We start from the raw sequence: 26,063 nt of genomic DNA, 5'->3' as shown, positions 1-26,063 counted from the left end.
AACTGAAATGTAGTTCTTCCTTTAATGAGTGTTAAAATGTTGACATTAGTCGCCCTTGATAATGCGATATAATTATTATCGGATTGCGTTTCCCTCATACGGATTAAAAAACGAAATAGTTTAGTTGACTTTATTGCTTGTTGTGTATTAATGTCCATGTTACTCTGGTATTCATTGTGTATTTTGTTTTATCCACGATTATTGTTTCCTCTTTTTGAAGCACACATAAAACACTCTGTCAATAATTCCATAAAACACAATAATTCACCGTTTTGTTTTCTTTAAACACAGACTTATGCACCACTTGGTCATTGCATTAAATCATTGAAATGTAGTTTGTTCAGAATGTAATACTTTTTTTTGTTTTGTGTATATTGTGTATATATATAAGTCATCAATTGTACACACAGTAAATAAATCCATCTAAACCAATTATAATCTTCGAATCCACTTGAGTATCTTCCTCTTCTTTTCGTCTATTTACTCTACTTTTATTCTCTACATGTCTGACAGTCCAACATATTCACTAATGATCTCATTTCCCATCTTTTCCTTTCTAAAAAAACTTTATTTCTATCGCTCTTTACACCACCTATTCATCTATCTTTCCCCTCTGGCTTCTGCTCTTTATGTTACAGTTGTAATCCACCCTGCCTTCACTCTCCTCTTCACCTACATCCAAGTTTGTCCATTACTCTCTTTGATTTATCCCAAATACTCTTTTTTTTACTCCAATTACCCAACTAACTTTCATTACCCTTCTCTAGAGAGGGCACGTGGGCCAAATCTGACCCGCCAAGTCATTTTCTATGGCCCGCATGAGCTTTATATAGATAGGTAGGTAGATGGATGGATGGATGGATGGATGGATGGATGGATAGATAGATAGATAGATGGATAAATCTAAAAGTAAAGCTATGACACAAGCTGTCATGAATAGTTAGCACATCTCTATAATCCCTCTGATCCAGGTTCAAGCCCCCCTTTACAGGCAACTCCGTATCTCTGTATAAGTTTCAACATCTTTTTACAAATAATTCAAACCAGCGTTCATTGTTAATTTACTTTAACTTAAAAATACCTCTTCTTTTTTTAACCCTTATTTTACATTTATTTCTCTTTTCGTGCTCACGGCAATTCATTCATGCTCCGAATGAGTAATCTAAGACAAAGACAGTATTTTCTAATGACGCTTCCTCAACATTAAAGACGAAAATACAAGTTATCGTGGCCACGTCTCTGTAAGTCCAGCGGTCGTGATATTCCAGCCGGGACAAGTTTGCTGAGCAGACACTGTCCTCCTTTCTCATTGGCCCCTGGATTAATAGGATCCCAGCGACTCCGATGGAGGATTATACGTTCCAAACTTTCACCGTCGTCCAGTCCCTGTTTTCATCTAACCATGGATTTGGTCTTTTAGGGGGGCTCTCGGGGGTCTTTTTTTTGGGGTGCCACTTAATGACATCACATGGAGGAACTTCCTGGTTCTCTTCTTGAGTAGGGGACCTCGAAGTGAAACTTTGGAATTTACATTTTTCAAATTTAATTTTATAAATGTAAGATCTGATACCATCAATATTTATTTCTTTTTAAGAGTTTTTGCTACTCTTTTGCACCGACCTTCCTAAGGATCTACTCGCTGATCTCCTACGACTGGAACATCTTACCTGAGCTCGGCTCAAAACCCAAAACCCTCCAGGGTGACCTTGAGATCTCCACGAAGCTCCTTCCGACGGACATCTTGTCGTCCACTTCGCCCTCTCGCTCTCGGCGAGGACTTCTTCTTTGAAGTAAAAAACCCGGCGCGTGTCGGTGGAGTCATGGTGGTGCTGAAGATGAAGTTCACGCAGCAGCGGCGGGTGCGTCTCGCTCAGGGCTTGTGGCTCCTGTCCTGGCTGGCGGTGGTTTGTGGAGCCTTCATCTCGACCCTCGGGATTTACCTGAAGACCGAGCTGCTCCGGAGGTCAGAGGTAAAAAAAAAAATGAATAAAAGGGACATTTGTTCACTTTTCTTAACACAAGAAATGTTTCTTCATGAAGCTGTATTTTATTATTTGAGTTTTTCAGCCTACTAAGACATACAGTACACATATTAAAAACAATAATACATGACGATTATAATAATAATACAAATAATACTAATACAAAAATAATTACTTTATAATCATTTGAGTTTTTCCGCCTGCTAAGACATACAGTACACATATTAAAAACAATAATACATGACGATTATAATAATAATACAAATAATACTAATACAAAAACAATTACTTTATAATCATTTGAGTTTTTCCGCCTGCTAAGACATACAGTACACATATTAAAAACAATAATACATGACGGTTATAATAATCATACAAATATTAACTAATCCAAAAATAATTACTTTATAATCATTTGAGTTTTTCCGCCTGCTAGGACATACAGTACACATATTAAAAACAATAATACATGACGATTATAATAATAATACAAATAATACTAATACAAAAATAATTACTTTATAATCATTTGAGTTTTTCCGCCTACTAGGACATACAGTACACATATTAAAAACAATAATACATGACGATTATAATAATAATACAAATAATACTAATACAAAAATAATCACTTCATAATCATTTGAGTTTTTACGCCTGCTAGGACATACAGTACACATATTAAAAACAATAATACATGACGATTATAATAATAATACAAATAATACTAATACAAAAATAATTACTTTATAATCATTTGAGTTTTTCCGCCTACTAGGACATACAGTACACATATTAAAAACAATAATACATGACGATTATAATAATAATACAAACATTACTAATACAAAAATAATAACTAATTCTAACTTCTACTTCACATGGTTTCCTCGGGTACTCCGGGGAAAACCTACTGTACACATTGGGTTATTAGATACTTTGTACCTCCGGGGTTATTGATCACACATTTAAAAATGCCCTTTATTGATCTGCTTTGCTGGATCCACATGTTCCAGACCAGATCAAAGTCCTCGACCATATCATACGACAAAAAAAAGGATGTGAGGTTGTCTTTGACGGGAGATTGATAACCAGTCGATGTAGTTATTTATAGGTCGTCCATAAGTATAATCTCTAAGCTCCAGTGGTATTATAACATTTCTAAAGAACCAGTTCAGTCATTCCAAACCTCAGTATCACAGCTCCCAAGAGTAGTGTGGTGCTGTTTTTATTGAACGTTTTCGATTTGAACTTTATTTAAACTATTAGCTTAAGATCATGAATGTGTCGTTTACCAGGTTACCTAACAATGCTATGACTGCATCTTGAGATATATTATGAAGATTATAGAAAATGTGCAGTCTTCAGAAAATATGAATTTAAATTCTCCTTTTTTTAAAAACCCAAATCCTCACATATGTAAGTAAGTAAGTAAGTAAGTAAGTAAGTAAGTAGGTAAGTATGTAAGTAAGTAAGTAAGTTAGTAACTTAGTAAGTAGGTAAGTAAGTAAGTAAGTAAGTAAGTAAGTAAGTAAGTAAGTAAGTAAGTAAGTAGGTAAGTAAGTAAGTAAGTATTTAAGTAAGTATTTAATTAATTAAGTAAGTAAGTAAGTAAGTAGGTAAGTAAATAAGTAAGTAAGTAAGTATGTAAGTAAGTAAGTAAGTAAGTAAGTAAGTAAGTAAGTAAGTAGGTAAGTAAGTAAATAAGTAAGTAAGTAAGTATTTAAGTAAGTATTTAATTAATTAAGTAAGTAAGTAATTAAGTAAGTAAGTAAGTACGTAAGTAAGTAAGTAAGTAAGTAAGTAAGTAAGTAAGTAGGTAAGTAAGTATTTAAGTAAGTATTTAATTAATTAAGTAAGTAAGTAAGTAAGTAAGTAGGTAAGTAAGTATGTAAGTAAGTGAGTAAGTAAGTAAGTAAGTAAGTAAGTAAGTAAGTAAGTAAGTAAGTAAGTAAGTATGTAAGTAAGTATGTAAGTAAGTGAGTAAGTAAGTAAGTAAGTAAGTAAGTAAGTAAGTAAGTAAGTAAGTAAGTAAGTAAGTAAGTAAGTAAGTAAGTAAGTATGTAAGTAAGTAAGTAAGTAAGTAAGTAGGTAAGTAAGTAAGTAAGTAGGTAAGTAGGTAAGTAAGTAAGTAAGTAGGTAAGTAAGTAAGTAAGTAAGTAAGTAAGTAAGTAAGTAAGTAAGTATTTAATTTAAGTAAGTATTTAATTAATTAAGTAAGTAAGTAAGTAAGTATTTAAGTAAGTATTTAATTAATTAAGTAAGTAAGTAAGACAGTAAGTAAGTAAGTAGGTAAGTAAATAAGTAAGTAAGTAAGTAGGTAAGTAAGTAAGTAAGTAAGTAAGTAAGTATTTAAGTAAGTATTTAATTAATTAAGTAAGTAAGTAAGAAAGTAAGTAAGTAAGTAGGTAAGTAAATAAGTAAGTAAGTAAGTAGGTAAGTAAGTAAGTAAGTAAGTCAAGACAATCCACAGATCACACCGTGTAGTAAGCATTGACTGCTTATCTCTCATTACCCCTGCCAAGGAGGTTATATAATTATCATTTGTCTGTCTTTAGCAAAATAACTTGAAAAGTTTTCAACATATTTGCACTTTGTACCTTTAAAAAATATAATAATAAAACAATCAATGCAGGGTTTGTGGAGTTTCAGCTAGATTAAGGAAAATTTTAAGGGAAACGGTATTCGTTTGAATGACTCCCTACCTTGTAGTGAACGACATTGTTTTCGTTGTTTTAGAGTTGCTAAAAATAAGAACAACAGCTTGAGAATACTCTGAGGTTAACATCACAGGTGGTCTAGTGGTAAATTCCGTTAGCGCTTTATCTCCCAAATGGTTTTTATTTCCAGTCAGGATATTACTTTTTTGTTGTTGCCGTGAACCAAAACCATATTGTTGATGTGTGTGTTTGCGGTGTTTGAAATGAGGTGACAAACATACACACTTGTGTTCAACTGAGTCAAGAAGATTCAATCGCAACTAACGTGAAAACCCGACTCTCCTGACTCACATGTTTGAAATGTTAAAGTCTTCCTCTCCAAGATGCAGTAAGTCCTTCAACTTGACCATGAACTTCGTCTGAAATCTGGGCGAACGAGAGGTTATGAGAGCGGAGTCCGTTATGACGTAATAATGGCTTCACTCCTCCTCCAGCCAGCTGTAATCACGCCCCACTTTGTTTATACAACGAGTCCCTTGGAGGTGGAGACTTCCTGGATTGATGATGTGCGGTGACAAACCTGCATGCTTGACCAACCACAGCAGAGTGGGCGTGGTTATGGTACCAACAAGATTTCATCTCCAGAAAAAGTGTTTTCAGTGGGCGGGGCTTAAGATAATTTTCCAATGTCAATATTTAAATTAAAAGAAAAGTTACAATAATCCACATCTTCTCTGTACCCTTGAGGTGATGGACAACTCGGAGATCCACCTGGTACCAAACATACTGATCCTGGTGGGCCTCGCCTCCATCGGGACCAACTGGGTGGCCGGCCGAATGTGCCAGGACTCGTTGGACGCCAGTCGTTTCCCGCGCTGGAAGATGTTTCTGCTGCCCTGGTTCGCCGTCGCCTCCACACTCGTCTACCTTCTCATGGCAGTCGTGGTGCTCAGCTACATCCTGCAGGGGTCGCTGGAGGAGTCGCTCAAGGTCAGTTTGTGGGACGATGGTGGGACTTTAGCGAGAGAAAAATGGTCTATGAAGATGTTCTGATGTGTGTTGACATCAGATCTGTGAATCAAATGGCACACTTCTCTAAGAGCACTGCTTTACAGTACACTGCAAGATAGTGCACTTTCTTTTGCAGTGCTCAAATTTGGACAGTGTAGTACTGTCTCAAATCAAACGCTGTTGCTACACACTTACAGGAAATGACTCGGCAGCTCCTTCTTCTACTACTTTGTAACGATGATCGCAACCAGTTGTTGAAACACTATCACCGACTCTTGACAGCACTTTTCACCAATTGACACAAGTTATTAAGTTGTGTTTCATTTTGTTGTTACTGTTATTGTTGTGTCGTTTTGTGGTAGAACGCGTCGTCAGAGACGTATCTTCTGTTTAGCGTCATGTACACCAAAATGGCGGCCATTAGGGTGGAAAGTGTCCATGGATCCACACTCAATTTTCTGGCTTTCTGAGTGCGCATTGTGCACTACATTATTGGGACGCACTTTTGCACTCAAAATACTAAGTGTAAGCGCAGAAGGGCACACTTTGGGACACACCCCTGGTTTAAAGTCACACATATTAGTTGTGTAAAAGTGAGAAAGTAGAGTTTACATGTCTTTCTGAAACGTTTTAGAAGCACAGAGCTGTTAGTTCGCTGTTATATCTTCGTTGCAGTTTCACAAGCTGTTAAGTGATCTTACTCTGAAGGCTTCCACCAAACTCAACCTTGAATTATGACGTTATCGCTCCACATTCAGGTGGGTTTGAGGAACGGAATCCGGTTCTACAAAGACACGGACGTACCCGGACGCTGCTTCCAGAAAGAGACCATCGATCGTCTGCAGATGGAGTTTCGCTGCTGTGGAAACACCAATTTCAAAGATTGGTTCGAGGTGCAGTGGGTCAGCAACCGATACTTGGACTTCACCTCCAAGGACGTCAAGGAGTGAGTACAGGCTTCAAATCTTAGGATAACGTAACGACATTGAGTGACATGCTCGATGGGAAGGAAGCGGAAAAGCAAAACAAATAAGGAATATAAAAAGTAAAAAAGTAATTTACTTGGAGGTCGTAGAAGTCGTAAAAAGTGCGTTTGGCATTGAAATGAAAAGGAAATAAATAGATGCAAAACAAAAGTAAACAGACACCAGAAGTCGAGATCAATGAGCGGTGAGAGGGAGCGAGGTTGAGAACGGATGAGAGAAAACACCGCAATCCATTTCTCGACTTTGTTTTTACGCCTCGAGGAAAATGGTTTCTGTGAACCGACGATTTAAAAGGTTGACGGTTCAAACCAATCTAGTGGTTTTGTGGCACATTCTCACGAGTGCAGAAGAAACACAAATAATACCCAGTACTCAGAAAGTCTCGTGTAGTAGTCGCGAGCGACGGGTTCGCTTTAGGCTTCATAACAATGATCGCAAATTAATGCTTTCTATGTAAAGTTTGGATTTAGAAAGTTATAGAGCAGAGTTTTGCAATGTATCCTACCTTTGACGCCACATACCGTGAGTTTAAAACTCTAAAATTAAAAAGATATATATAATGTTTAACAAGAAGGGATGTAAGTATATTATCTATCGAGTAAAATTGTACAAGAATTTAAATCATGTTGTATCTTTTGGCCAAAACTGAATATAAATTAACTATATCGTACAAAAATCCCAGTTATTTTTAAATTAATGTGGTTAAGTTTAAGGAATTGTTAGTTATCATTAACATTTATTAAAAATATACATATATTTGAACTAATTTACCAGCGGATGAGATATTTACTGATAGAAATGAATGAATTAATAAACAAACTTCCAGATAAAAGGATCAGAAAAATCTCAAATTATTAAAATATATTCCTTTTAAATGTCAAGTTTAAACTATACTTAGTATACAATAATTACTTCTAAAAATATAAGAATAAAGATCATTTATATGGGTAGAAGTGGATGAATGAGTCATAAAGATAAACATGTACTTTCATTTATTATATACTGTATAATTAAATATTTTTGATCTGCTCCTTCAAGGTCATAGTAAAAGTATTTAAATTCTTCTTCTGTACTCCAGTCGTATCCGCAGCAACGTGGACGGTCGCTACCTCCTGGACGGGGTTCCGTTCAGCTGCTGCGACCCGGTCTCCCCGCGACCCTGCCTGCAGAACCACCTGACCGACAACCAGGCCCACTACAACTACGAGTACCAGTCGGAGGAGCTCAACCTGTACAGCAGGGGCTGCAGGCAGGCTCTGATCGACTACTACATGGGCCTGATGAACTCAACCGGGCCTGGCGTTCTGTCCGTCATCATCATTCAGGTGGGTCAGAACATTTAAGAAATCTCTCCTGTTCCAATGCTCAGGAAGTATATTACACACATCAGAATATATAATATAATATAATATAATATATATATAATTCAAAATGACACATTTTGAAACTTTTTAAGACATTTTTAAGCATTTGTTCAGAATTATTAAATTCACTAGTTTCTGTATTAAAAGGTAGAATTAGTCTTTATTTAATAATTTAACATTTTTTAATATTCAATTTATGATTGAAATGTTTTTTAAGCATTAAATACATTTTCTTTTGCAATAACGGAATCCAATAATCTTTATATTAAAAGGCTATAATTGGTTTTTTTAAATTGAAAAATGCAATTACAAACCCCCACCAAAAAATACAATTCTTGATATTACAATTACGATAATTCAAAAATAAATGTTCTAAATTCAATGTTTTCATTAAATTCAATATAAGATTTTGATATAAAAGTGCCAACATGAATATATGAAATATATATATTTTTAGACAGTTCATTTTAATTTCTAATTCCAATAACTCAAAAATAAACATTCTAAATTATATAGTTTTACCTTACCTTATATGTATATATATATATATATATATATATATATATATATATATATATATACAGTATATATATATATATATATATATATATATATATATATATATATATATATATTTTTTATTATTTGTGCCAACATGAAATATATATTTTTACAAATACAGTTCAATATTCTAATTTCAATAATCCAGAAGTAAAGTTTCCAAATGCAATATTCTTTTAAACATAATCCTTTGAATTCAATATAAAAATAGTTGGTATAATAGTGACAACATTTTTGTATTGAATTAAAAATATGGCTATAAATTAAAATAAATAAATACTTTTATTGTGGAATTAGTTGAATTAAAACATCAAACTCTATGTGTAAAAAAAACACCTTTAAATACACATATTATTTATTTAAATTATTAAATATAAACAAATTCAGATTTCCAAATAAAAACTATTGAATTCAATCAAAAAAATGAAATGCTTTTAGTAAAAAAATACAAAAAAACATTTTAATAGTTAAATTCAACCCTTGAATATTCTGATGCCACCGATATTCGTCCAAACAAAGTCATCAGAATAAAAGAGGTTGACATGACAACGTCTTTCCTGAGCACTGATCATATTTCCTCTTTAACTATCACGACCCGAGGAAGATCATTCATACTCAGGTTGAAGCGAGCGTCCCTAAAACGTGGCCCCGGGGCTCGTCAATGTTGACTTTGAATGCAGCGGCACATGGTGACGACACCAGCCTGCTGTGAATAATGATTCACCAGTTACTCACCTGGAACACAGACACGTTCTGTGTCAGAAATGTAGTATTTTTCTATCATCTGGTCTCTTTTTATGAGGTGATCAGTCTCTGACATTATCAAGTATTAGTGTTGAATCTTCTACGTCATAAACGACTGCTTTTTTTAAATAAAAATGACAAATATCAAATTATGTCTGTCAAGAAAACAATGGCCGATTAGCATTTTCTCTTAGATTTCCTATATAAGTTGAACCCAGGGGTCAAAGTTGTTGAGTCGCTGTTGATTATAAAAATATTATTGATAATTATACAGACACTTCTAATATATATTTAAGAGAGTTCATGTACAAATAGTAATTTTGCGGCTTTAATTACCGTACAAAAATATAAAGGCAAATCTTTTAATTTAGAGTCATTTCTTTTTGCATAACTGGCAATAATTATAAACAATGTAGGTAATATAGGTGTTCTACAAATCTACAAATAGAATTTTGCAAACAATGACGAAAATAAAAATGTTCCTGAAACAAATTTTCAGGCTCTGAAACAAAATTACAGTTTTGCCAAGGAATATGTAACAAGGTGACCCAGATGCGAAAAGCTAAGATGACAATAAAGAAATAATATTTAATACAAAGACATAGTGCAAATACAACGAATGTCCAGCAGATGGCGGCAGTGTAACCAGAGTCATTTCTCTTAGGCCAACAATTACAATATTAAGGCCAACAATAGTCCGTAAATTAAAGAGACAGTTCAGGGCGGGCGTGGCTGCAAGTCACGAGATCCACTGGGGAAGAAAACAAAGACACAAAATCCAACTCATCAAAGAGAAGGAAAAGCGCCGCCGAAAAAGTGTTAAAGTAATTGATCAGAGTTCAACTATTCAAGATATAGGGAGAAAAGTGAGGGCAGCAGACCCCCATGTAAATCCAATTAGGTCAAAGTTTTCAATTAAAATGTACACCTTTTTATTACATAATATATAAGAAATATTTTCAGAATGTCTGCTTACTTAAACGGGGACAGAAGACCCAATATGTTCCAATTTTAATTAAATGTATAGCATACTTTTAAAATAATGATTATATCATTTTATATTGCAGATGCCTCTTTTAAATGTGTGTTCCTGACTGTCTTACCTCTTTATTATTTCAGCTGCTATATATTTATATATATATTTATATATATATATATATATATATATATATATATATATATATATATATATATATATATATACGTATACATATACATATATGCATATATATATATATATATATATATATATATATATATATATATATATATATATATATATATAACCCTGACTGTGTTTCAAATTGAAAGCATGTTCAAAGATGTTTAACACACTGTAAGATAATGTACATTAAACTATTTTGAACCCTTACGAAAATGCGTAAACCCAGGTTACACAGCGTAACCATGGTTCTACGAATGAATGCGAGGCCCTCCGCGTCATGAAGTAGAACCGGTGAGATGAACTCACTTTGAGACGAGACACGATGGTTGTTGTTATTGTTTATTGTGTTACAAAAGCCGCTGGTATTCGGACTCTCGTAGGAAACATCGGAACAAACTTTCAGTCATTGCAGTCGATCACAGAGCAACGATGAGAGATAAAAGTCTAATGTTTTTATCTTACAAACTGGTACGATATCATTTTCTTTCGAGCTTCAGATTCACAACATGCCATTAAGCAGAGAAGCGATGACAATAAAATGTGTTAAACTATCATTTTCTTTGAGATAAAAAAAAGATTCCATTGATTTCAAAGTGGTTTTGCACGAGAGACGTGGATTTATGAATCTTTCTAATGCATTTCCACTCACTCGGGAACAACTATATTCTATAAACTGCATCATAAACAAACCTAAAAATGGGTTTTTTCTTCTGTTGTTTTGCTATCAACGCTGGTGGAGCCAGCATTAAAAAAAAAAACCCATTGATCATATCATGAATGGTAGCTTGAAAATAAGGAATAACTCCACACTCGTGTCTGGCTCTCCTCAGATGTCGGTGCTGCTGAGCCTCAGGTATCTGCAGACGTCCGTGGAGGCGGCCATGGCTCTGGAGGAGCCCGAGGGCGACAGCGAGGGTTATCTGCTGGAGAAAGGCTTGAAAGAAACCATGGAGGACCTGAGAGTCAGAGCTCTGGTCCTGCTAAAGTTCGGCCAGGTGGACCCGGCGGCGGCGGCGGCGGCGGCGGCGGCGGCGGATGATAACGCCACAGAGAAAGATGCCCCCTCGACCCCGGCTAGCTAGAGGGGAGTCTGAGGATCCAGAGAGAGAGAGAGGGTGGGTTTTGAAACGTCAGGTTTTGATTCACACTCCACCGATGCTGAGGGGAAAACAAACATCTCTGCTGGGCAAGGTTTCAAGAGCGTGACGCCATCTGAGGATGTGTTCCGGGGATGAAGTAGTCGTTGGTGTCGTAGCTAGAGGAGGATCAGCAGTAGCAACACTTACACTTTCTGCTACTTTTACTGTGTTTTTCTTTTTTTTACAGAAGTGCACAACACATGTACAAACTTTGAAACAGATGTACAATTTCCTGAGACACATTTACAAAATTATAATTTCCTGAAAAACAAATTTACAAACTCTCAAACAAATGCACAATTTCGTAAAACAAAATTACAATTCCATGAAAGAAAATTATATTTACCTGAGACACATTTACAAACTTACAATTTCCTGAAAAATTTGATGACAAACTCTGAGACTAAATTACAATTTCCTGAAACAAATGTACAATTTCCCTGAAACACATTTACAATCTCTCAAATTTACAATTTCCTGAAAGAAAATTAGAATTTCCTGAGACACATTTACAAACTCCAACCCAAATTACAGTTTACTGTAACAAATGTACAATTTCCTGAAATACATTTACAAACTCTCTTACAAATTTACAATTACCTTAAACGAAAATAAAATTCCCTGAAAGAAAATTATATTTACCTGAGACACATTTACAAACTGTCAAACAAAATTACAATTTCCTGAAAAATGTTATGACAAACTCTGAGACGAAATTACAATTTCCTGAAACAAATGTACAATTTCCCTGAAACACATTTACAATCTCTCAAATTTACAATTTCCTGAAAGTGAAATAAGAATTTCCTGAGACACATTTACAAACTCCAACACAAAATTAAAATGACAGTTTACTGAAACAAATGTACAATTTCCTGAAATATATTTACAATCTCTCAAATTTACAATTTCCTGAAGGAAAATTAGAATTTCATGAGACACATTTACAAACTCCAACACAAAATTACAGTTTACTGAAACAAATGTACAATTTCCTGAAACACATTTACAATCTCTCAAATTTACAATTTCCTGAAAGAAAATTAGAATTTCATGAGACACATTTAGAAAATCCAACACAAAATGACAGTTTACTGAAACAAATGTACAATTTCCTGAAACACATTTACAAACTCTTAAATAAATTTATAATTTACTGAAAGAAAATTATATTTACTTGAGACACATTTACAAACTGTCAAACAAAATTACAATTTACTGACATAATATAATGTAAATTTTATGACAAACTCTGAGCCAAAATTACAATTTGCTGACATAATATAATGTAAATTTTATGACAAACTCTGAGCCAAAATTACAATTTCCTGAGACAAATGTACAATTTCCTGAAACACATTTACAATCTCTTAAATAAATTATAATTTACTGAAAGAAAATTATATTTACTTGAGACACATTTACAAACTGTCAAACAAAATTACAATTTACTGACATAATATAATGTAAATTTTATGACAAACTCTGAGCCAAAATTACAATTTCCTGAAACAAATGTACAATTTCCTGAAACACATTTACAATCTCTCAAATTTACAATTTCCTGAAAGAAAATTAGAATTTCATGAGACACATTTACAAACTCCAACACAAAATGACAGTTTACTGAAACAAATGTACAATTTCCTGAAACACATTTACAAACTCTTAAATAAATGTATAATTTACTGAAATAAAATTATATTTACTTGAGACACATTTACAAACTGTCAAACAAAATTACATGACATAGTATAATGTAAATGTTATGACAAACTCTGAGACAAAATTACAATTTCCTGAGACAAATGTACAATTACCTGAAACACATTTACAATCTCTCAAATTTACAATTTCCTGAAACAAAAGTACAATTACCTGAGACACATTTACACTCTCTCAAACCTAATTACAATTTATTGAAAACAATGTACAATTTTCAGAAATAAAATAACAATTTTCTGAAACACATGTACAAACTCTGAAACAATTTTTTCTAAAAAAAAATGGTCAAACTCTGAGAATAAATTTACGATTTGTTAAAACACATTTACAAACTCTTAGAATTTTTTTTTTTTTTTAATTGCTGAAACAAATTTACAATTTCCAGACACACATTTACAAACTTAAAAACTTACAAACAGAAGCAAATGTATAACTTGTCTATTGTTATTTTGTTTCAGCGTTTGTACATTTGTGCTGCACTTCTGGGCCACCGTAGTTTTTCAACATGTAGACGACAAACTTTGAAAAATCATAAAACGACAGCATGAAGTATTACGGTGATAATAAAGGTAGACATTTGTAACAGCTCTGTTGTGTGTGTGTGTCTCTCTTGTGTTAGGACTAAAGTGTGCCACTTGTGTGTCACTGAAAGGATGGATTAGTTGTGTGTCCGTGACCTTCTTGAAGCGTTCACCTCATTTATTGTGTCAGCTCCGGAACAATCTGATAATCCTGATGATCCACACAGTGCTGCACCAGCAGGTCTGACCCTCGCTGACCACAGACCAGTCGTACTGCGGCACGTCAGAGACATAATCCACACGTATCAACATTTAAAGGAACTTTAAATGGATGAAATATCAAGATATTGTTCAATTTAAAAAATAATTTGGTGGTGAACAATTGAGACTTTTAACAAAATCATTAAAATACATTTAAAGATGGATTTAAGAAAGAAAAGAAATGCCAAAAACAATCATAATCGGGAAAATGTACGAGAAGGGCGCAGAAGTAATGTACGGACAAGTTTTATGGGTTTATGCTGGAGCCTAATAAAGTATTTCAGAACATCAGAAAAAAATATCCAGCCTTTCTTTTTTGTCCCATCAATCTGTTTATCCATTTTTTTTAGTTAGGCAGAGGTGATAAATACTAAGTACGTACAGGAATAAAATCAATCAATTTTTGTGTTTGCAGAACAGAATAAAAGAATGAAATATTATAACCAACAAAGTAAACAATCAAAAAAGGAACCAATGCAGGCATTCTGTGGCACAGAGTTATTGTTTTTTTAAATATAGTTTTTATAATGTAATACAATACAATGTAAAACAATATAATATAATATAATATAATATAATATAATATAATATAATATAATATAATATAATATAATATAATATAATATTATATTATATTATATTATATAACACAACACAACACAACACTACACTACACTACACTACACTACATTACACTATTACACAACACAACACTACACAACACAACACAACACAACACAGCACGACACAACACAACACAACACTACATTAAACTACACTACACTACACTACACTATAACACAACACAACACAACACAACACTACACTACACTACACTACACTACACTACACTACACTACACTACACTACACTACACTATAACACAACACAACACAACACGACACAACACAGCAAAACACAGCACAGCACAACACAGCACGACACAACACAACACTACATTAAACTACACTACACTACACTACACTACATTACACTATAACACAACACAACACTAGACTACACTACACAACACAACACAATACAACATAATATAATATAATATAATATAATATAATATGATATAATATAATATAATATAATATAATATAATATAATATAATATAATATAATATAATATAATATAACATAATATAATATAATATAATATAATATAATATAATGTAATATAAAACAATACAATACAATATTACATAACATAACGTAACGTAACGTAATGTAATATAATATAATTATTATAATAATAATATACAATAATATCATAATGGTTTATATATTTCCACCAGAGGGCGCCAACACGCCGTGTTCTAATGACACTCAAACTAGTTTCTATAAGAAACTTATGACAACATTAAAGCTCATTTTCAGCGTTTATTGACATTAAGGGAATCATAACTTCCAACATTAAGACAAACACTTATATTTACAGCCATCCGCGGGCATGCTGCAGCTATAACGCTTTTTATCTCCCTCGAAACTGCTTTTATTTGCTTCCTTTAATGCGCATTTTTAAGCATAAAGAGCTGATAAGACATGGAGTTTAAAAAAGTGTGAATGAGTCGCACAGGAAGGAAGATGAATGTTTGCAAGAGGAAGAGGTTTGCACGAGGAAGAGGAGGAGTGAAGCAAATGTCAAAACTTCTTGAGCTTCTCTTTGTGACTCATTAGGTTTTTCACAAATGGCCTGAATTACGTCCGTTAATGAGGCTCTTTCTGCGGCTGCATCACCTGAGGAGCCGCCATGGAGGAGACGCTCCTGGAGATAATGGAGGATTTCATGGAGAGTGCGCTGGTTCACTGGGTACGTCGTTTATCTCTCGCCACAGAAAAAAGGTCATCAATTCTCTCACGTATGGTTGGAAACTGTACACATCCATCCACGTCTCGTTGGGAAAAAAAAGTACCTTAAAGCATCTAAAAGTTTTAATAATAGGATTATTTACTGATAAATAAATGGATAATACAAGAAATCTACAAGTCATAGAACTTCTCCTTTTTTTTTTGTTTCCACTTCCTAAACCAACCGCCATGTTTGTTTATTTCAAAATACAAAACAGTTAATTTACACCGTTCTCTTTGAGTCATTACGAGGAAACCCAAACATGTATGTTTAAAGTGAAATAATAGATACTTAAACATGTTATTTATTGTTGCTGAGATATGTTTAATAACTCTTTGACATAAATAAATAAATACAAATAATTAAATTAATTTATTATCTGGACAACTTCACATAAAAATATCACTGTTTTGATTTTGCTAATAACCTTAAAATAAATATACGTATCACCATACAGGGGTATTTGATATATTGCGATATATTTATAGTGATACTGTAGGAACAAGGATATATTTATAATAAATAATAGAATCAAAATAATCTGGCGATATGACACGTATCACGATACAGGGACAACAATACGATATATTCTGAAACTGTAGTAACAAGTATATACGTAAGTAAGTAAGTAAGTAATTTGTATTTATACAGTGCTTTTCCAGACCAGGGTCACAAAGCGCTTAAACAATCAAAACAATATTCAATAAAGTATATACTTTAAAGATCAAGATAAAACTGATAAAACAACAGGAGTTCCAGAAAATCAAGGAAAAGCCTGAACAAATAAAAACGTCTTAAGTTAATTTACACCGTTCTCTTTGAGTCATTATGAGGAAACCCAAACATGTATTTTCTGTAGTTTAAAGTGAAATAATAGATACTTAAACATGTTATTTATTGTTGCTGAGATATGTTTAATAACTCTTTGACATTAATAAATAAATACAATTACTTAATAAATTAATAATCATGACAACATCACATAAAAATGCCACTGTTTTGATTTTGCTAATAACCTTAAAATAAATATAGGTATCACTGGAACTACAGTTTTGTTATCAGTTTTATCTTGCCCTTTAAAGTATGTACTTTATTGAATATTGTTTTCATTGTTTTAAGCGCTTTGTGACCCTGGTCTGGAAAAGCGCTATACAAATAAAAATTACTTACTTACTTACCATACAGGGGTATTTGATATATTGCGATATATTTATAGTGATACTGTAGGAACAAGGATATATTTATAATAAATAATATAATCAAATTAATCTGGCGATATGACACGTATCACGATACAGGGACAACAATACGATATATTCTGAAACTGTAGTAACAAGTATATATAATATAATATATATATTTGCTGCAGAAACCTCAACATAATGAGACTATTGATGAACCGCTCCTAGCTCAGATGCTGTTGCAAATATTAGAAAATTAAATCAAAATATTTGTTATATCTGGATCATTTCATGAATATGTTAAAAGTCAAGGATTTTATTTGTCGCACCTTATTATAATTACTAGTATTAGATTTAGAAAGTGTACTTATAGTGTATTGGAAACATGTCGGACTCTTGTGTATCTTGGGGACTCAATTTTCTGTAGTTTAAAGTGAAATAAAAGATACTTAAACATGTTATTTATTGTTGCTGAGATATGTTTACTAACTCTGACATAAATAAATAAATACAATTACTTAATAAATTAATAATCATGACAACCTCACATAAAAATACCACTGTTTTGATTTTGCTAATAACCTTAAAATAAATATACGTATCACCATACAGGGGTATTTGATATATTGCGATATATTTATAGTGATACTCTAGGAACAAGGATATATTTATAATAAATAAGAGAATCAAAAATAATCTGGCGATATGACACGTATCACGATACAGGGACAACAATACGATATATTCTGAAACTGTAGTATATGTGTATATATTTGTAGTATTGTCGAGTACTTGACTCTGGTGTCCCAGAATTTACAGACCACATGACTCTTGATGAAGTCGTAACTGCTTGCATTTGTTTTTTTAAACAAAAATATGTCCAAACTTTAAAAACGTCTGAAGTCGACTGTATCCTCTCGTCCTCAGTCTTCGCAGGGATCTCGAAGAACAACATGGTACATTTAGCTGCGGAGGACTTAATGACCGATGCCCTTTAGCGATAGCAAGTTCAATTTGAATTAAAAATAACCAAACGCTTTGAATATTTGCATGTTATTTGTAAATAATATATATATATTTTTATTATACACACACTTAGTTGAAATAAAAACCATAAATAACCATTAAAAAGATTTAAAAGCCCAGAAAAACGCGCAAACTTTTTTCTTCTGATAGTCAATTCAGTATCATTAAAAAAATAAAATAAATTATTATCAGTATTTTCTCACGACACTATTTCATACCAAAAGAAGTACTGAAGAATGTATTTTCTTTGATGCAGAAACCTCAACATAATGAGACTATTGATTGATGCTGTTGCAAATATTAGAAAATTAAATAGAATTATTTTTTATATCCCGATCATTTCCTGAATATGTTAAAAGTTAAAAGGATTTAATTGGTCGCACCTTGATCACGTGTGTAGTACTAGATTTAGAAAGTGTACTTATAGTGTATTGGAAACATGTCTGACTCTTGTGTATCTCGGGGACTCAATTCTTATCAGGTGTTGATGTATTTCACCTCCACACTATTGAGACGTTTATCTATCCTGTCAATCATATGTCAGAGTCAATGCTGTCTCTCTGTGAGTGTGTGTGTGTGTGTGTGTGTGTGTGTGTGTGTGTGTGTGTGTGTGTGTGTCTAGCACTGCTGCAGCCACACACACACAAACCACACACACAGAACCGGCTTCACTTACTCGGAAAATCTTTTTTCTATTTTCTTTTTCTTGTTTTATAAATTCTCACACAACTATTGAATCGCTTTGCAGCAAAACTAAAAACTAAAATAAACGTTTTTATTTAGTAAACTTAAAAAACAACAACATGTCAACAAAATGGCCGCCGTCGTACATCCAACAATTCTTTTACTAGCAACTCCCAGTGTAACGTTATCATTTAAACCCATTAAAAAGGTGATTTAATGAAACTTAAGATTGAGAAGAAGGGACTCCAGCAGCAGGACAGGTTTGATACTTTTGTTTTTGTCCTCCTGAGTTTCTTTCTCCAACAGTTGGCTGCTAAAGCGTTAGCCACGTGCTAACCTCACTCACCATTAGCAGTGACTATAGTTTTTAAACAAGGATAGTCACATGAGAGTAGAAACAAACGACTACGTGAGGTTAACTGTTGAATGAAATATAATATTAATGATTAAATATGTGCGTTAAATGATACACTACAGATTAAGACCTTCAAATGGAGTAAACATCTCTTTCTAGAGAAAATAAACACTTATAAACTTATTTTAATATTAATACAAAATCTGCAATGTGTTGTTCGCTGGAGAATAATTCATAGACATGGAGAGTTTAGTAGATGGAAATGGAAAACATTTTTTTTTTTCAATTGAGTCAGAAAAGTGCATCATCGATCACATAATCCTATGGATTAGTTAAATAAACATTCCTTGTACATCAAAATTACTCAAGTCTGATCCTATTTGGCAAACAAAGCATTTTGGGTAGGATTCATTTTGACTACAACTTGACTACTAGGGTTGTGAGAAAAAAATCAATACAGCGATATATCACAATATATATTTTTATATTTTTACAATACTGTATCGATATTAAAAAGCACTATATAAATTTCTTTATTTTTCCAAAAAATGTATGTTTTTTTTTAACTTTCAAATGACACTTTATATTTATCATAGTTATTTTACGTGTTATACTTTGATAAAGTGTGTTTAAAATAAAGAATTCGATTTTATATTTATTTATTTACAACAATAAGGAAATATTCAGAGCTTTAGTTTTTGTTTGTTGCAATAAAACCTCCGCTAGCTAACCGCTAGATGGCAGCTACATTCTACAATGAACATTGAAATTCTGCGAGATGTGTGCGATTTTTACTGAGGACGAGAGGATACAGCCAACTCCAGCATCTTTTAAAGCCGATGTTTGGACATATTTTGGTTTGAACATATTTTGGTTTGAACATATTTTGGTTTGAACATTGAACAAATGAAAGTTACGACTTCGTCTAGAGTCATGTGGTCTGTAAATTCTGCGACACCAGAATCAAGTACTCGACAATACTACACATATCCTTGTTACTACAGTATCACGATATGTATATCGCAATATATCAAATAACCCTGTATAGTGATACATATTTTTATTTTAACATTTTAACATTTTTTATGTGAGGTTGTCCAGAAAATTAATTAATTAAATTATTTTTTATTTATTTATTTATGTCAGCGAGTTATTAAACATGTCCCAGCAACAATAAATACATGTTTAAGTATCTTTTATTTGTATCTTTTATTTCACTTTTAACTACTCAAGTACTCGACAATACTACAAATATATCCTTGTTACTACAGTATCACGATACGTATATCGCAATATATCAAATAACCCTGTATCGTGATACGTATGTTTATTTTTTTATTTTAACAGTGGTATTTTTTATGTGAGGTTGTCCAGAAAATTAATTAATTAAATTATTTTTATATATTTATTCATGTCAAAGAGTTATTAAACATGTCCCAGCAACAATAAATTCATGTTTAAGTATCTTTTATTTCACTTTAAACTACTCAAGTACTCGACAATACTTCAAATATATACTTGTTACTACAGTATCACGATACATATATCGCAATACATCAAATAACCCTGTATCGTGATACGTATGTTTATTTTTTTATTTTAACAGTGGTATTTTTTATGTGAGGTTGTCCAGAAAATGAATGAATTAAATTATTTTTATATATTTATTCATGTCAAAGAGTTATTAAACATGTCCCAGCAACAATAAATTCATGTTTAAGTATCTTTTATTTCACTTTAAACTACTCAAGTACTCGACAATACTACACATATATACTTGTTACTACAGTAAATACATTTTGCAATACATCGCATCATTGCCCCTGTATCGTGGTTCCTATCGTGACCTAGATTATTGCAGATACACTCAAAATATAAGGTTAAATGTATGTTTTTTGGAGATTTAATTGTGTTTAAACTAAAGTGTGGATAACTACCATAACATAATATTTACATTTTAGTGAAAAGATGGGACCGATTGAGGTTAAAACATTATATTTATGGATATTATTTCCAGAAACTCGGCTGCTGGTTGCATATAGAGCTCAGAGGCAACCGTGTGACCTTTTTTTTTTTTTGAACATCTCTGGGTAGTATTCTCCAGCATAAACTCCCAGTCAGGGGTCACTCGCGCCTGCAGCCGGTCTAGGTTAATTGTGTCAGGGGGGCAGATGTGCAGTGACACAAAAAGAAAGTCTCCTCCACTGAAGGACATCTTCTCGTTATCGTCCCGATGCATCAACAATGTCACAGCGTCGGCGGCTCCACTGCCGAACCGGTCTGTTTACTGACGGAGCACTTTTATCAGGTGCAGGTGGGAATAAACCTCATTATATTGCAGTTTGCTTTGGCACGGCTCTCGTGGGCAAGCGAGACCTTGGCAGCGCTCCTGCTTGGCTGCCTGTCACTGTGAAGTGCTTCCCCGGCGAGAGACTAGAGATCCCACCTGTCCGGACAGGTGCAGCCTCTCACGAGGCTTCCTGTGCGAAAAGAAATGCTTTGGCCTCTTCCATCTATTTATGCCTCCTCTCTGTTTCTCGATTTCTTCTCAAACCCAAGATGTGTCTCTTCTCTGACTGGCGCAGGTGCAGATGTTTGAGAAGATGGTGGACCGGGACGTGGTTCTCTCTGATCGATACATGGAGGTCGAGTCCAGCTCGGGGAGTTCCCGGAGAAGCTACCTCAGGCTCACGGATGGGATTTACCTCAATGAGGTTATGAGGATCATGTAAGATTGATTTCAACTTTCTTTTATTTATGGAACAAAAAGCTAAATCATTTAAGTCATAAATAAAAAAGCCCATTTATTGATTTAACTAGACCAAGGGTTAATTCCCTTTAGGGGCCACATTATATACTTTGACGATTGTAAGGGGCCTTCAAGCCAGAAGAGAGACGGGAGGAACCAACGGAGATTGAATATGATGGGAAAGCGTAATGAAAAAAAAAAAGAATAAAAAAGACTTAATAAAATGCTGTTATTTGATTGCATTTATTAATATTATTCACTTTTTCATTTATTTTTATTTAATGATCAATGATTAAAAAGCAGTTTAATATTCCATACTTAATCAAACTAATATTTAATATTAAATAAAAACAAATTAAATGTAGTTATTCAGTGATTAAAAATCAGCTTTATATAAAATAAGCTATTTTATCATGTAATATTTCATTTATATACATTTCATTTTTAAATATGATATAAAAACAATCCATTCTAAATGTTATTGCCCCTAAAAGGTTATAAAATAATGAAAAAAAGTCCTCAAACTAAGATCTTTAATGAGGCCGGAAAACAAATGTGTTTGAGGTATCCTTTGTGTTGTCTCTAGGTCAAGGTCAACGACCTCCCTGGCCTCCATAAACAATATGCAGTGGTGGAGGTCGTTCAACTTGACCCAGAGACAACACAACACATTCGTTTTCGGGGCCACTGGGTCACCTAATGGCCCCCGGTACGTTCTTGTGCCCAAGTCTCAACTAACTAAACAAAGATTGTGTGTGTCTGTGTGTACACACTTCATAAATCACTTAAATGTTTTATTATTAGAAACAAGAAATGACAAACAATCGATTTTTAAAATATTTTGGGTGTTATTTCATTTAATATCACTAGTAAGTAAACATGGATGTGTTGCTGTTGTTGCCATGGCAACAAGCGGCGAAGAGAGTAGAAAGACTTTTATTGAATTATGAATTAAAGTCTTCTTCTGCCTCTTTGTGTCTTCCTAAAACTGTTTTATGTGCGGTTTGTTTTTTGTTTACTTGTAAAGTCTTTATACAAACTTGAAAAAGCTGAATTTCAGAATGCAATTTTATTTAAAACGTGAACAATCTTTGGTTGTATTTATATGATAAACCACAATTAAGTTGTCGCATATATACATAACAATTAAATGTTTCAGCAAAGAAGGCGACAGAAATGCATGATAAAATAATACGTCATATTCCCTTCATGGTTCATTTTGCGTTTAATGTCATTGTTCGCCAGAAATAAATGAAAGTGTAGTTTGTCAAAAGAGACTTTATCGCCTCAAAAATCACATTTTCAAGAAGTGCCAGAAAAATATAAAAGGTTTTGGATCATTTTTTTTCTCTCCCCTGACAACACAAATCTATTCTCACATTGTCCTGCTGGCACTTGAAAATGTGGCATAATTGTATGAGTTATCGATTTTGCCACAAACTGATAGTGAATTAAAAATGTGCTCTCCCGGTGCACTTGACTGGATCATTACATTTTTATTTACTCTGCTAAAATGGATGCTTTCTTGTGATCGATAGGAGCTGACTCTTAGATCAGATTGCACAGAACAATAACTTCCACCATCTCTCATTCAAGACATTTTCACTTTGGTGGGAGTGAACATCCATTTGTGTTGGTCAAACCCAAAAATGAAATATAATAACAATGTTATACAGTAGACAGAGTGTAGTAAACATAGAGTCCATGTCCAGTTCATGGTACATGTACATTTTCCTCCTCAAAAACACGAAACAACAAGGTCACATTCAAGATATCTTCAGCGTCTTCCTCCATCTGTTAACCCTAATGTTTCCAAGAAATCCCTTTTCGCTCGTGCCAACCTTTTGGGACTTTGCGTACTGGCCTAGTTTTAGGGCCGTGGCTCTCCAGCTATAAGGGTGCGAAGAGAGAACAGAAGAAAATAAATAAATTATTCCGCGTTAATTAGTACGAAGCAAAAATAGCTGCCTATGGGGATGTAAGCGGTGATAAATAACACTTTTGCATAGGTTAGCTTTACATTACAACAGGGAGTTGTGCGTAGATGATGGCTTTACATCCTTGTCTAAAAACGCAACTTTAATGTTTTTTTTTAATAATTAAGAAACAGCTAAATCTTTTCTAAAATACACTCAGTTGAATTAATAAATTGTGTCGCAAAAAGCCAGCTCTATATAAACAGGGAAATATTAGCAACTTGTCTAACATTTATAATTCATAAATAAATGGATTTTGGTGTTTATTCTATTAATATTTATCCACTAAAAATACTTTGTAACAGGTTTTTAGTAGAACACATTTCGCTAACTATCGTTACCAACCTAAAATAAATTATATAAAGAATTATTTAGATAAAAACATCCCTCAGTTTACACATTATAACATGTGTATGTCAAAGTAGAGATTGAAATCCGGTAGGATCTGGATTCCTACTAGTACGGATTAATAATTCCAATCTGTACTAGTACAGATGATGCTACTGAACTGGGATCTTAATAATATTGATATGGGTTAGGGTTAGGGTTTGATCCGAATTTCTACTATTAGAATTGAAGATTGTCCGGGTAGAATTCCCATTTATACTAGGACAGATTGGAATTCCAATATTCAGATCCCAATACAGTAGTATGATTCCAATCTCTCCTAGTAGAGATTGGAATTCACTAGTAGAATCTGGAATTCTAAGGTAAGGTAAAACTTTATTGATCCCTCAGGAGGTCTCCTTTGGGAAAGGGGTTTAAAGATTTTTCTCATAGGACAGATTGGAATTCCAATAACCAGATCCTAGTTCAGTACTAGTACAGATTGGAATTCAAGATCCTACTGGATTCCTATCTGTACAGTGACATATACACATGTATTTAGTGTTCAACTAGCAACTTAAACATAAAGTGAAGCAACGTTAGGCTAATGCTAAGTTTGATGCTCTTCTAATTTATTCAAGGATTTTTCAAATGCTTAAAAAATAAGGAGAGTAAATCTACTGGCGATAGATGCCGATAAAAAATAAGACTTATCGTACCTTGAAAAAAAAAAGTTTTAAGATAGAGACAAGGTTTGATTGACGGCCAGAGAGTTTAAAGATTACACAGAATTTAGTTGATGTTTCATCCAAAAGCAGAACTAAAAAAAACAACATTCTGTGTTCTACCGCTTTTAAGTTTGTATGGAACCATTAAATGAAAACTCCATTTGCTTCAGTCAAGGGCACTTATGCTTTTCTTCATTAAAAATCTCCAGTCAAAGAGCTCCGCGGGTCATTCAGTCCTTGTCGACTTCGTCGTAACCAATCAAATGTTTAATTATGCCAAATGAATGGAAGCAGAGAGCGGAACAGAACAAGTCCAACCTGACAGCTATGGAAAAAAATACCTGTGTTGTTGTGTAAACACAGGTCTAGCTGTCAGTGTTTACTCAATACAAATCTGATAATTATGTTGTATTTGTGTATTAGACTCAATGCCACATGTATTTTATAATCAATCAAATTATTATAATTGTTTGTTTTTAAATGATTATTATTATTAGACTTTAATTAGATGAAAAACATTTTGTGAGTTGTGACACTTGAGCTGTGAAGAAAAATTTACTACATAATGTGTTTTAAGTTGACATCTTATTATTTGATATTTAAAAAAAAGTATTTGTCGTTTGGTTTAATGATAATCGTATTTTTTGATGTCTATATATATATGTCTATGTCCATTAAGACCTACAAATATTAACACTGTCATATGTATTCATGCTTAAAGGTATATTTGTGTTTGTTTCAGAGACCCTAACCCCAAAGTGGAGCGTCTCTATGAGAGCAGGACAGACGACCACATTCACAGAGTTCAGAACTTCTCCATTTTGAATCGACACATCAGAGCCTTCTATCAGGTAATAGCAGTTTTATGCAAGTTTGAATTGGGAATTTGGATGTTTTTGAAGTTGTTTTTGGAGATTTTAAGGGTGGAATTAATTATTGTAATTATTAGGGATGAACCAATATGACTTTTGTGGTCCCGATACTAATGCTGATACCTGGGCTATGAATACCATTCGATACTGATGCTGTTACCAGGGCTTTGAGTATCAACCAATATCTA

At 33.3% G+C, this 26,063-nt stretch overlaps 2 protein-coding genes across 2 annotated transcripts in view; both read left to right on the top strand.

The window, feature by feature from the left end:
- Positions 1-1,814: 1,814 nt before the first annotated feature.
- rom1b (retinal outer segment membrane protein 1b) lies at positions 1,815-11,555 on the top strand. The gene is made up of 5 exons (XM_087798651.1): positions 1,815-1,970; positions 5,390-5,632; positions 6,412-6,599; positions 7,718-7,964; positions 11,304-11,555. The coding sequence occupies exons 1-5, from the start codon at positions 1,821-1,823 to the stop codon at positions 11,553-11,555; spliced, it is 1,080 nt and encodes a 359-aa protein (XP_087654777.1). The 5' UTR covers positions 1,815-1,820.
- Positions 11,556-15,782: 4,227 nt separating this feature from the next.
- ccdc88b (coiled-coil and HOOK domain protein 88B) overlaps positions 15,783-26,063 on the top strand; it is an 84,295-nt gene continuing 74,014 nt past the window's right edge. Inside the window, exons 1-3 of the mRNA XM_087798455.1 lie at positions 15,783-15,938; positions 21,809-21,951; positions 25,746-25,854. Of these exons, the coding sequence (XP_087654581.1) occupies positions 15,879-15,938; positions 21,809-21,951; positions 25,746-25,854 (312 nt within the window). The 5' untranslated portion in view covers positions 15,783-15,878. The remainder of the gene's footprint in view (positions 15,939-21,808; positions 21,952-25,745; positions 25,855-26,063) is intronic.

This window comes from Callionymus lyra, chromosome 9 (genome assembly GCF_982586985.1).
Source record: "Callionymus lyra chromosome 9, fCalLyr1.hap1.1, whole genome shotgun sequence".
Lineage (NCBI taxonomy): Eukaryota > Metazoa > Chordata > Actinopteri > Syngnathiformes > Callionymidae > Callionymus > Callionymus lyra.
The sequence above is the reverse complement of the archived record's forward strand: the minus strand, read 5'-3'. Positions and strand labels throughout refer to the sequence as shown.